The sequence below is a fragment of the Somniosus microcephalus genome, chromosome 2, assembly GCF_052327205.1.
Source record: "Somniosus microcephalus isolate GS21.2 chromosome 2, FLI_Smic_1.0, whole genome shotgun sequence".
Classification (NCBI taxonomy): domain Eukaryota; kingdom Metazoa; phylum Chordata; class Chondrichthyes; order Squaliformes; family Somniosidae; genus Somniosus; species Somniosus microcephalus.
In genome coordinates, this window is record NC_140988.1 from 238174623 (window position 1) to 238188103 (window position 13481).

General features: G+C 50.0%; 1 protein-coding gene across 1 annotated transcript in view; it reads left to right on the top strand.

Annotated features, from left to right (window-relative positions):
* The first annotated feature begins 1547 nt into the window (after window positions 1-1547).
* The window catches only part of LOC147123302 (uncharacterized), a 63949-nt gene continuing 52015 nt past the window's right edge, over window positions 1548-13481 (top strand). Inside the window, exons 1-2 of the mRNA XM_085965755.1 lie at window positions 1548-2101; window positions 2356-3753. Coding sequence (XP_085821881.1) covers window positions 2537-3753 — 1217 coding nt within the window. The 5' untranslated portion in view covers window positions 1548-2101; window positions 2356-2536. The remainder of the gene's footprint in view (window positions 2102-2355; window positions 3754-13481) is intronic.

Genomic DNA, 13481 nt, shown 5'->3' on the forward strand with positions numbered 1-13481 from the left:
TTGAGGATGTAACTGGTAGAATAGATAAGGGAGAACCAGTAGATGTGGTGTATTTGAACTTTCAGCAGGCTTTCGATAAGGTCCCGCATAAGTAATTAGCATGCAAAGTTAAAGCACACAGTGTTGTGTATGTACCTTTAAGAGAGAACTGATTTTATACTGCAGTACCGGCAGTGACCACACCTGTATATAAAGCCATAGCAGGCTCCTGTACTTCAGTCTTAAGTTTACCCTCTGTTCAGTAAATACCTGTTATTATTGTTCTCCTGCAGTCCGTGTATTATTGATACTCGGACACTACACACGGGATTGGGGGTAAGGTACTGTCTTGGATAGAGAACTGGTTGGCAGACAGGAAGCAAATAGTTGGAATAAATGGGTCTTTTTCCAAGTGGCAGGTAGTGACTAGTGGGGTACCACAGGGATCGGTGCTAGGACCCCAGCTATTCTCAATATATATTAATGATCTAGACGAGGGAACTAGATGTAATATCTCCAAGTTTGCAGATGACACAAAGCTGGGTGGGCATGTGTACTGTGAGGAGGATGCAGGGAAACTCCAGTATGATTTGGACAGGTTGGGTGATTGGGCAAATGCATGGCAAATGCAGTATAATGTGGATAAATGTGAGGTTATCCACTTTGGTGGCAAAAACAGGAAGACAGATTATTATCTGAACGGCAATAGATTGGGAAAAGGGGAAGTGCAACGAGACCTGGGTGTCCTTGTGCACCAGTCGCTGAAGGTAAGCATGCAGTTGCAGCAGGCGGTTAACAAGGCAAATGGTATGTTGGCCTTCGTAGCGAGAGGATTCGAGTACAGGAGCAAGGATGTCTTGATGCAGTTGTACAGGGCCTTGATGAGACCACACCTTGAATATTGTGTGCAGTTTTGGTCACCTTATCTGAGGAAGGATGTTCTTGCCATGGAGAGAGTGCAGCAAAGATTCACCAGACTGATACCTGGGATGGCAGGAATGACGTATGAGGAGAGATTGGGTCGATTAGGCTTATATTTGCTAGAGTTTAGAAGAATGAGAGGGGATCTCATTGAAACTTATAAAATTCTAACAGGACTAGACAGACTAGATGCAGGAAAGATGTTCCCGATGGTGGGGGAGTCCAGAACCAGGGGTCACAGTCTATGGATAAGGGGTAAGCCATTTAGGACAGAGATGAGGAGGAATTTCTTCACCCAGAGAGTGGTGAAACTGTGGAATTCTCTACCACAGAAGGCAGTAGAGGCCAATTCATTAAATATATTCAAGAAGGAGTTAGATATATTTCTTAAGGCTAAAGGGATCAAGGGATATGGGGAGAAGGCAGGAACAGGGTACTGAATTTGGATGATCAGCCATTATCTCATTAAATGTTGGAATGGGCTCAAGGGGCCGAATGGCCTACTCCTGCTCCTATCTTCTATGTTTCTAGGAGGAGGACGAGGAGGAAGAGGACGAGGAGGAGGAGGAACAGGAGGGAGGGCGGAGGTAGCAAGACAGTCGTCCTTCTGGATGGGCTGTCTGTGCTGCCTCTCCCTCTAACTTAACCTCACTGTATGTATTTAACTTACTTATATATGTATAACCTACCTGTTGGGGCCGTTGCCCCTTTAACTTACCTTTTAGGGCCATTGCCCCTTTAAGACGCGCCTTAGCGTGCTGACGTCACGTCACGTACAACGTAGCGTGCTGACGTCACGGCACGTACGACGTGACGTGCGTGAGGCGGCTGCCGGCCCGACTCGGCCTTCCAGAAAGGCTGCCGGCACAGCCCGGCCTAGCGTCTTTGGCCGCATCTACCAGCCGCCGGGAGCGACGCGATCTTCCGCTCCCGCGGCAAGCATCGGCTCAGCCTGGCCTCCAGCTCCCGCTCCCGACTTCGGCCTCCACGGCCAGAAACGCGACCACGCGCATCACGTGACGCCCCAAGCGCGGACAACGCTACCGAGCGTGATGAGGTCATCACGCTCCCCACAGGACTGCTACGTAGTCCTCGTGGAGCCCTCGCTGGGACACAGACCTACACCACGGTGCTCCTACAGCAGCACAGGCTCTGGGCAGTTGTATTATCCCCATGCTTGAGTCTTGGAAATTGTTTGTCTGTAAGTATTTTAGAATGCTATGGATGATTAATGTGCACTGTATGTTGTAGAAAATGTTTAGTTGTAACTTTTCTCTGCCTAGCTGATTAACTAGTAGCTGTATTTTCATACACTATGTACAGGGCTAATTTAAAGAGAATGCCTCCCAGTTTACTAAATGTACTGTGTTGCTCAGGCGTACCTAAATCTGTGTATACATATCAGTTATGCGCCTGTATACTAATGTGTGCTTCCATTTCTGTGTTGTATTTCAGTTTTACAATTAGAATCGTTCAGTAAAGTGTTACAAGAAAAGTCAAGCCTTGTGATTTTATTGGAAGATATCGAGTTGTTCGCTATCTGTCTAGCTCTGCAGAGAAGCGCGTTGCGAGGGCAGAACAGTAAAAAGACAACAGCACAGCGGGCTCAAGCGCAGGAAGATACCACTCAGCTACCATGAGTCTACGCTCAGGAAAACAATATACCCTAGAGGACGTCGACCAGTCAAGCGAGAAGCATGAGCCTCTCCTAGCAAACGATGCCAAGTCACAGCCCTCTAAAGTATCCCCTAGGTCATCTCGGCGGTCCAGCAGACCGTCGTCATCGACAGCTTCTGCAGCCGCCAAAGCACGTGCCAAGGCAAAAGCTGCCCAGGCTCAATTGTCCTTCGCTGAAAAAGAAGCTGACCTTATGAAGCAGAGAGCCGACCTCGAAGCTAGTATGATGAAGCAGAAAGCTGACCTTATGAAGCAGAGAGCCGACCTCGACGCTAGTGTGATGAAGCAGAGAGCTGACCTCGACGCTAGTGTGATGAAGCAGACAGCACAGTCCTCTAAAGTATCCACTAGATCATCTCGGCAGTCCAGCAGACCGTCGTCATCGACAGCTTCTGCAGCCGCCAAAGCACGTGCCAAGGCAAAAGCTGCCCAGGCTCAATTGGCCCTTGCTGAAAAAGAAGCTAGGGTTATGAAGCAGAGAGCTGACCTCGCTGCCAGTCTCCACATTCTCCAAAGCCAGAGAGCTGCCGCTAAAGCTAAAGCCGCAGCTTATGAAGAAGGTGAGGAGAACAAAGGCGGGGAGCCCAGCCAGGAAACATATGTTCTGGGACAGCCCCTCAGTCCAGTGCAACGTACAAGTGAGTGTGTCCAACAACACTCCAAATTGTTCTCCAAGGAAACATCCAACTATCTCAACGCAGAACCAGCTACTCAACACAGTAGCAAACAGCCTGTTTTTGGAGACACTGAGCTTAAAGGAGAAGAAACAAGCAAGACTTACCTACAGAGACCTCCACAGCACTCGGCCAATCCAGCCAAGCAGTCCTCACCCGAGCCACAGGGTACACAGGACCTCGCTGGGTGCCTTATCCGCCGAGAGTTGTTGAGTTCGGGCCTTCTGGAGTTAGATGGCCGTCCTGAAAGTTGTTGGTCATGGAAAGAGCCCAACCTGAGACTACACAAGGTAGCATCGAACAGTGGACAGGTGATGGAAGCCTTCCCTGCAGAGGACCGTGCCAAGGATCTGAAGGATTTGCACCTTGGAGTGGATCCTCCCCCCCTTCAACGGAGCCTGGGGCTCTCCTGGAACCTGGAAACAGACAGCGTCACATTCCTGGTGTCCCGTGAAGAAAGGCCATTCACACGGAGAGACATCCTGTCCACAGTCAACAGTTTGTACGACCCTTTGGGGTTCGTAGCTCCCATAACAATGCAAGGAAAAGCATTTGTACGGGAACTCTCATCGGATCAGAGTGAGTGGGATGCTCCACTCCTCCCTGAAAAAGAAGCAAAATGGAACCTACAGTTGATCAGAGACAAGATTGACATCGATGTGGGCGCCGTCAAGTTCTTCACGGACAGCAAGATTGTACTTGGTTACATCCACAACTCCACAAGAAGGTTTTACGTGTATGTTTCCAACTGGGTGACTCGTATCAGACGATCCACTCACCCTGACCAGTGGTGCTATGTCCCCACGGACCTGAACCCTGCAGACCATGCTACCAGGTCTATACCAGCAGCACACCTACAGCAAAGCAGTTGGTTCTCGGGCCCCTCTTTCCTGTCTAATGTCAACACAGAGGAGACTCCTGAGTCCAATCCCTTCACCCTTGTGGAGCCTGAAGCTGATACCGAGATTCGGCCTGAAGTTACGACCCTGGTCACCAAAGCCTCAGAATCTCAGTTGGGCTCACAAAGCTTCGAGCGATTCTCAAGCTGGAGAACACTCTGCCGAACCACAGCCCGACTCATTCATGTAGCAGCATCCTTCAAGGGGAATTCGGACAACATAGAACGCAAAGGATGGAAATGTTCTAAAGAAGTATCCAGCACAAGTGAGCCATCACAAGCCAAAGGTGTGATCATTCGCTCTGTCCAGCATGATGTCTTCAAGGAGGAATTCAAATGTCTTGAAGAGGGACAGACATTCCCCAAGCAAAGAGGAGAGTATTTGTCCACCCTACAGAGCCGTAGGAAATGGACAGAAGACAAGCCAAACGTCAAAGTGAGAGACGTTGTCTTGCTGAAAGACAGCCAAGCACGCAGAAATGAATGGCCAGTGGGCCTGGTTGTCAAAACTCTGCCGACCAGGGACAAGAGGGTCCGCAAGGTGGAGGTGAAGATTGTCAAGGAGGGGCCTATCAAAGTGTTTCTGAGGCCAGTCTCAGAGATCCTCCTTTCTGAAGTAACCTAGAGAACGAACTCTGAGTATGTTGCAGCCAAAGGACGTTTTCTTCAGGTTTATTTTGTATCTGTAGTGGTACAATGGAATTGTACCAAGCGGGGAGTGTGCTGCCTCTCCCTCTAACTTAACCTCACTGTATGTATTTAACTTACTTATATATGTATAACCTACCTGTTGGGGCCGTTGCCCCTTTAACTTACCTTTTAGGGCCATTGCCCCTTTAAGACGCGCCTTAGCGTGCTGACGTCACGTCACGTACAACGTAGCGTGCTGACGTCACGGCACGTACGACGTGACGTGCGTGAGGCGGCTGCCGGCCCGACTCGGCCTTCCAGAAAGGCTGCCGGCACAGCCCGGCCTAGCGTCTTTGGCCGCATCTACCAGCCGCCGGGAGCGACGCGATCTTCCGCTCCCGCGGCAAGCATCGGCTCAGCCTGGCCTCCAGCTCCCGCTCCCGACTTCGGCCTCCACGGCCAGAAACGCGACCACGCGCATCACGTGACGCCCCAAGCGCGGACAACGCTACCGAGCGTGATGAGGTCATCACGCTCCCCACAGGACTGCTACGTAGTCCTCGTGGAGCCCTCGCTGGGACACAGACCTACACCACGGTGCTCCTACAGCAGCACAGGCTCTGGGCAGTTGTATTATCCCCATGCTTGAGTTTTGGAAATTGTTTGTCTGTAAGTATTTTAGAATGCTATGGATGATTAATGTGCACTGTATGTTGTAGAAAATGTTTAGTTGTAACTTTTCTCTGCCTAGCTGATTAACTAGTAGCTGTATTTTCATACACTATGTACAGGGCTAATTTAAAGAGAATGCCTCCCAGTTTACTAAATGTACTGTGTTGCTCAGGCGTACCTAAATCTGTGTATACATATCAGTTATGCGCCTGTATACTAATGTGTGCTTCCATTTCTGTGTTGTATTTCAGTTTTACAATTAGAATCGTTCAGTAAAGTGTTACAAGAAAAGTCAAGCCTTGTGATTTTATTGGAAGATATCGAGTTGTTCGCTATCTGTCTAGCTCTGCAGAGAAGCGCGTTGCGAGGGCAGAACACTGTCTGTGACCGTCTCATCAGACTCCGATTGACATGACTGAATCCCCAGATCCTCGTAACTCACCACATCCTCATTATATAATCCCTGTCTCATGGCTTATCACAGCGTCCTCCTGGGCAAAAAGGTGAAATGGGAGGGACCACGAAATATTCCAAACATACTTAATAAATTTATCTATAAACTTATCACACATATCACATGAATTCTAAGAAATAATGGGGGAGAAATTCAGTTGTTTGCACCACCCGTTAGCGCCTTAAGAGGGCGATAAGTGGGGCGCGAGGTGGCTAGCGCCCGGGCGCGGTGAGACCTGCACCTCTCGCGAAATTGAGCGGACATTTAGCGGTGGCGCAAAACCGCAATGCCCGCTCAGCTGCACGCGCAGCTCCTGACGTCATTTCATGGTGCAACGCCCTTGGGGCGCCCCGAACTGGAAATTCAGTGGCGCCCCCCTCCTTTCCGCCTGGCGCTCCCAGCGACTGGTTGACTGGAACGCTTCCCAGTCGCTGTGGGGCTGGGGGGGCGCTATTTTAAGGGGGCTCTTCCTGGCTTCTTTGTGGTAGCCATTTTTGGACCACTCCTTCTGTGAGAGAGAGAGAGATTTGCAGAGAGACAAAGGGAGAGAGCTTTCTGCATTGACTCAGCGCTCGCAGAGGTACTTCTGGCTTCGGCCCAGAACTTTGTAGTTGGTTTGCTTTGTGACTGGCATAACCTTGAGTGGCCACATACTATGGGGGCTGCAATGGGTGGAAATGTTGGGTTTCTCCATTACATTGAGACGGCTCAGAGATGCCGAGAGGGAGTGCCAATCATGGCCAGACGGAGGAGGGCCAATAGGCGTCGGCACACGAGACCTTACCGTCCCAGGGTTTTTCGCCAACAGTTTTCATACCTCAACATGTCTGAGGAGCAGTGTTTTCGGAGGCTGCGATTCAGCAGGGAGGTGGTCACTGAGCTCTGCCACCTGCTTCAGCCAGATCTGCAGCCTCAACTGAGGAGCAGGACGTCTCTGTCGGTGGCAGTGAAGGTGACAGTGGCTCTCAACTTCTATGCCACTGGCTCCTTCCAATCCGCTACTGGGGACAATTGCCAATATCTCCCAGTTGGCCATGCATTGCTGCATCCGTCAAGTCACGAATGCCCTCTTTAAAAGGAGACGTCAGTACATTTCCTTCCCCATGACCCTGGACAAGCAGCAAGAGCGCGCAATGGGATTTGCAAGAATAGCGGGCTTCCCCATGGTCCAGGGCGCCATTGACTGCACGCGTGTGGCTTTGCAGACGCCGCAAGAGAATGCCGAGGATTACCGCAACCAGAAGGGGTTCCATTTGTTGAACGTCCAGTTGGTGTGTGACCACAGACAGCTGATACTCACTGTCAATGCCCGCTTTCCAGGCAGCAGCCACAACGCCTTCATCCTGCGCCAGTCTTCTGTGGCAGACCTTTTCGAAGCCCTGGCTCACCCAGGAGGCTGGCTTCTTGGGGACAAGGGCTATCCTCTGTGCACCTGGCTGATGACCCCACTCTGTGTGCCCAGCACCCCTGCTGAAGACTGATACAATGAGAGCCATCAAGTGACCAGGAACATCATTGAGCGCACAATCGGCGTGCCCAAGCGACGGTTCCGCTGCCTGGACCATTCAGGGGGAGCCGTTCAGTACTCACCTGAGCGAGTCTCCCATTTCGTTGTAGTGTGCTGCATGCTGCATAACCTGGCAATCCTCAGGACCCAGCCACTGCCACCAGATATTGGAGCACCAGCAGAGGAGGAGGAGCAGGAGGAGGAGGAGGATGAGCACCAAGACGGGAGGGAGGCACAAAGTGCAAGGGCCGTCCGTCAGTGGCTTATTGTAAGTCAGTTCTAGGCCCCCTCTGAGGGAATGGCTTCTGCCATTGAAAGAACATGAATGGAACCGTTCCCCAACCTCTAAGCCGGTCAAGGCAACAAATAGTTCAAAGAGCAAACATGCACATTCTGAATAAAGACACTTCTTTATTTAACAAACTGTGTGCCCCTCCCGCATGACAAAGTAATAGAGAGAAACCCCCCAAAAAGCAGTCAGACACATAACTGGCTCTCACAACCTGGAGACAATGAACAAAAGAGTAAGCAAAAAATGACCACGATCCTCGGCCTTCAATAAAAAATTTAACAGCATTTTGCCACACCTCCTACTTTTTGCCCTTCGAGGGTGATCTGCTTCGCTTGCGAGATTCGTCCCTTCCCACCCTGCAGCTCCTCCGCAATGGGACCCCAGTGGCTGCAGCAAGGCTGGGGGAAGGCTGCTGAGTGTCAGAAACTGAGTCGGCAGGTGCCCTTGAGGGACGGCCTGGACCAGCTCTGGGCCTGGAGGGCCTGGACCAGCTCTGGGCCTGGAGGGCCTGGCTGCTGACTGCTCCAACTCTGCATGGTCGGCAGCAGTCTGTCCTACAGGTGGTTGCAGTTGCAGTGGAGAAGTGACAGTGTTGGCAGCAGGAATGCTGCCATCCTGACAGAGGACAGCAACTCCCTGGTCGGACGACACACTGGCACTCCCACGGGGCAGCACTGCAGCATGCGGAGCAATCTGCTGAAGCACAGACTGCTGGCCTGCTGCGGCACGGTGAGGGCCCCGGTGATTTGTGCCCGATCCAGCGAGGGTGGTAGCAGTCAGTGCTCATGTGGCCTCAATCTGCGTCTGCATCAGACCAGCCACTGACTGCATTGCACCACTAAGCACTTGCGTGGAAGCCGCCTGTGCTGCCTGTGCTGCGCCGAAGTCCTGGAGACTCCTTGCCTGTGCTGCGCCGAAGTCCTGCAGACTCCTTGCCACTGCAGCCATGAGCTCAGTGTGCCTGTGCTCCGCCTGGGCGCTCATTTCAGCGAGGAGCCGCACCTCTTCTGCGCTCGCTGTAGCAGGACTCGAGGCCAGACTCTCCCTCCAGGGAGAAGGCCGCCGAGCTTCCCTAACCCCCACCCCCCTGGGTTGCTGCCGCCCGCTGGATCCGCACCGGAGCTTCACCCTCCTCAGACCATTCCCCCCTGCTCCCCTCCAGGGAAGACATTTCCCCATTATGGCCATGGGCTGCCTCGGCTGAGGGTGGCACTGATGGTCCGTCTCCCTCTTCCTCCTCGCCTTCAAAGTCACTCACAGTGGCAGCTTGAGGGCCCGCCTCCTCACCTGGCGAATCAGCTTCTGAAAGCAGGGAGGTACAAAAGTGGCTTTAGCGTGAGGACAGGGCGGCAGCGAGGGAGGCATGAGTGCTGCAATGCACTGTATTGGTTCGATAGTGGCAAAGGATGCTAGTGTGAGGCACAAGTGGAAGGAGAGAGGTCAAAAAGGTGATCACCTTACCATTGCTGTCCAGAACGGGGTCGGCATCTGCAGTGGTGACGGGGCCAATCATCCGGCCTGCCATAATCCGCTGGACTCGCTGCTCCAGATTGGTGAGGGCTTGAAGGTGAAGCCGGCCTCCCCCGGTCCATTGCTGCTGCCTCCTGTTATGGAACAGCTTGCCCTGCAAGAGAAAGGACGGGCTCTGAGTACAGTGTGAAGCCCTGATCTTGGCTGCACTGCCTCCCATGGTTGAATAGCCCTTACAGTGTGAAGCCCTGATCTTGGCTGCACTGCCTCCCATGGTCGATTAGCCCTTACAGTGTGTAAAGTGCTGAATGTGCATGTGAGTTTCATGAAAGGCCCCTAGGTGTTGTATGAGGGCTGGGCATTGGGGCTTTCAGGACCCTTTGGCCATAAAGTGAGGTGGACATGCAGGGATGAAGAGGATACTGAAAAGGTTACTCACCCTGACGACCTGAGTGAGGTCGTTGAACTTCTTCATGCATTGCACAGGGGTCCTAGGCACCATGCTGCTGGAGGTCACTCTGTGAGCCACCTCCCTCCAAGCTTTGCGATAGTCGTTGGGCAGCGGCCTCCTGCCACTGTCCGGAAACAGGATAGATTGCCTGCGCTCCACCGCGCCAACCAGAACCTGCAAGGCCCTCTCACTGAACCGCTGCTCTCGCTCCCTGGCCCTCTCCATGGTCCCAGTCGTTAGAATGTGGCAGCAGGTCTGTCCAGGCCGAGAATCAGGGCTCCGATGTGCAGGGTGTGGCTGCAATCCAAGATCGAACCTCCCCTTTAAGAGCTAACCGGCGCCAGCGTGTCTGCGTGCAATCGCTAACTGGCCGCACCTGCGCTGCGCCCGCCCTCGGTGGTAGCGCCTCGCTTCTCCGGCTTAGCACCTTAAGACAGTCGTGCAGCACCTGTTTTAGCGCTCCAAGCACCTCCTGGGGCGAAGCAGGTCAATTTAGCAGTAGGTGGCGATAATTTGCACTGGGCGCTAAATTTCACGCCCGCTTGAGTATTACGCCCCAAACGTGGCGATACTGAATTTCTCCCCCAATGATCCTAGTGCCTGCCATAGCTGTCATTGTGTGCAAGGTGTGAGATGTGGGTGTGAAGTGTTGCTAGGTAGAGATTGTTGGTGGGTGAATGCTGGGGGTGTGGTGTATTGAGCAGTGTTTGAAGCTTGTGGTACAGATGATGGTATGTATCATTTGTTGAAGTCTTCACTCACCATGACCACCCGTATGAGGTCGTTAAACTTCTTCCTGCACTGGGTGTGGGTCCTGGGGACCACAGAGCTGCCCATGACATGGTGTGCCACCTCCCTCCACATAGTCTGGCAGACTTGTGGCGAGGACTGACATGAATCAACTGAGCAGCCTGCGGGTGGCGCTGTCCAGGGAGAGTATAAATACTTGGGCCTGGGCCCAGCTTGCGCAGGACATTCTTAACAGGAACTAGTGAAGGACACAACTAGACCTCATGTTGTAAAACAGTTGATTAAAGCTTTGTTTAACGCTTAGACCAAGTGCCTAGTAGTTTTCTTACGTCAAGGGCCTCCTGCCAGTTGGGGGCTACAGGGCCACCCGCCTTCTCTCCTCCGCTGAAACCAATGCCTCCAAAGCTTCATCCAAAAACCTCTGGGCTCTCTCCCTGGGGCAGTGATCTGCCATCAGGATTTGTAAATAAGTTCTCCTTCTCCTTGTCCTTCTTCTTATGGTTGTTGAGGCAGCTGCACACCCAACAATGCTGAGAATGAAGTGCTGCAGCATCAATGAACCTCCCCTTTAAGTAGTGAAAAAAGCCGGTGGCAATTATTACTTGAGTTTAGACTACACCTGATATTGGTCCATCTTTTCAGTGTAACGCCAATGAGCTTGGGTTTTTAGACGAGAATCATACCTGCAATCATTTTAATGAGGAGTGAGGATGAATTTTGCGTGCAGCCTGGACGATTTTCAACTGGTGCTACTTAATCATTTTTAGTCTAAACACTGCCCATTTCTTGGCTATAACGAATTTCTAGGTCTCTCTGTTTCCTGTACTAGGACACCTAAATCTCTCTGAACACCAACATTTAATAGTTTCTCATCATTTAAAAAATATTCTGTTTTTCTATTATTCCTAACCTTACATTTCCCCACATTATACTCCATCTGTCACCTTATTGCCCACTCACTTAACCTGTCTATATCCCCTTGCAGGCTCTTTGTGTCCTCCTCACAGCTTAACACCACCACCAACTTCTCAAGGGCAATTAGGGATGGGCAATAAATGCTGGCCTTGCCAGCGATGTCCACATCCCATGAATGAATCAAAAAAGATTATATTTATCTAATTAGTAAATACTAACTTGCAGCCAAGAGCAATTCAAGCATTAGAGTCTGATAAAAATCTACCTTACTCATTGAAACAGAGTAGAGTTCTAAACTGCATATGATATTTAAAATCTGTCTTTAGGAGATAATAACTATACTACTTTGCATACAGCTAAATAGCGTTAGCATCACGCATTGTGGCACCCACTCGATTTAGTAGCAGCATATGTGTGTTAAAATGCTGCTGTTGATCATCATAGAATGAAGACTTTCGTCCATTTTCTCCCTGTCTCTCCTGATTGTGCTGTCTCATGTTGGGGTATGGTGCCAAGTGTGCTGGCCACTCTCCATTAAATCAGGAAAGTATCCTTTATTTGTGGGTGGGCCTATACAGTGAGTGTCGATGGCAGGCACCATGGGTGAGCCCGGTTCTGCCTTCACCTGACGTCCACACATGCCATTTCTAGGCAGGAGTCACTGGTTTGAGATCAGGGCAGAAATCTGGTTAATCTTTCGCTCCCCTGCCCCATGGATGTTGTTGCTAAATGTAGTGCCTGCTTTGCCACCATGGCTGAGAGCAAGGCTAAAGAATTTTAATGGTTTTAATCCCTGATTTTAATTGCTCCACCATTGGCGGCCGTGCCTTCAGCTGCCTAGGCCCTAAGCTCTGGAATTCCCTCCATAATCCTCTCCGCCTCTCTACCTCTCTCTCCTCATTTAAGATGCTGCTTAAAACCTACCTCTTTGACCAAGCTTTTGGTCATCTGTCCTAATATCTCCTTATGTAGCTTGGTGTCAAATTTTGTTTGATAATCACTCCTGTGAAGCGCCTTGGGACGTTTTACTATGTTAAAGGTGCTATATAAATGCAGGTGTTGTTGCTGTTTTATGCTGTATGGTACTGTTATCCTTTTAAGTGACCATCAAAGGTAAATATTCTATGGAGAAATTACATTGTTCTGTGATTTCTCATAATTCATATTACAGATGGATAAAGATAAAAGGTTACAGAGTGAAAGTTATGTAACATGTATAAATAGCAACAGTCTGAATGATTATTAGCAATCTGTAGTCAGTGTCTTTTTTTATATTGTCGTTCCGGAATCGTGAAACCTCACTGCCACTTTAAGACACACAGAGCACATTGTTTGGCCGATTTAGCTTCAAGACACTGTTTATCTGGATACATTAGACAAATAAAACTGTACCGAGATTTGAAACCACAGTGCTATTCATATAAAAATAAAAATTCTTAAATCAAGAAATCATCCTGAACTGAAATTACTTTCATGGTCACTGAGATCAAGTTGGATTACCTTGAAAGCCAGTGGAGAAATTGCTTTCCATCGACTGTGAGCCTCGTAGCAATGCCATACACGCAATAGCCAGGCTGCTCTGAATGGAAAATGTTTTCCCAGAAGACACTGAGGAGCCTGTCAGCATAAGGTTTTACTACACCACCTGAATCAGAAAGCTTCAATTCATATGTGGGGACTACTCCTTCCTGTATGTTTCCAGCACTGAGACCTGCTTGGGATATGGCTGCTCTGCACTTCATGGCCTACTCAATACAAGCTAATGCAATAGATAAACACCACCAAACTAGGTTATGCAGGCTCTCTGGAGCCTTTGACTGCTGAAGCTGCTGTGAAAAAAATGGAGAGCTTAGCTGATTCAATTTATGTTCATTTCTATACAGGTCTCATGCGTCATGACTTTACCAAGAACTGAAGAGACATCAGGGACATCTTCACTAACAGGTAAAGAGGCTTTGCGATTGATTCGAATCAAATTATTTTGTCAGAATTCATCTTGTAATTTACAGTGTTTTAATTGCGCTGCACCTTTCAGCTCAACAGTTTTTTTTGTAACAGATTTTCACTTCATTTGATGTGATGACACCATTTCTTTTTTACTAATAATAAACTTCCGAGCCTCACTGATTTTACATTGACAGAGGTCATGCAAGTTAAATATTCTTTGCTACTATGTGACCCTGTTTCTTTT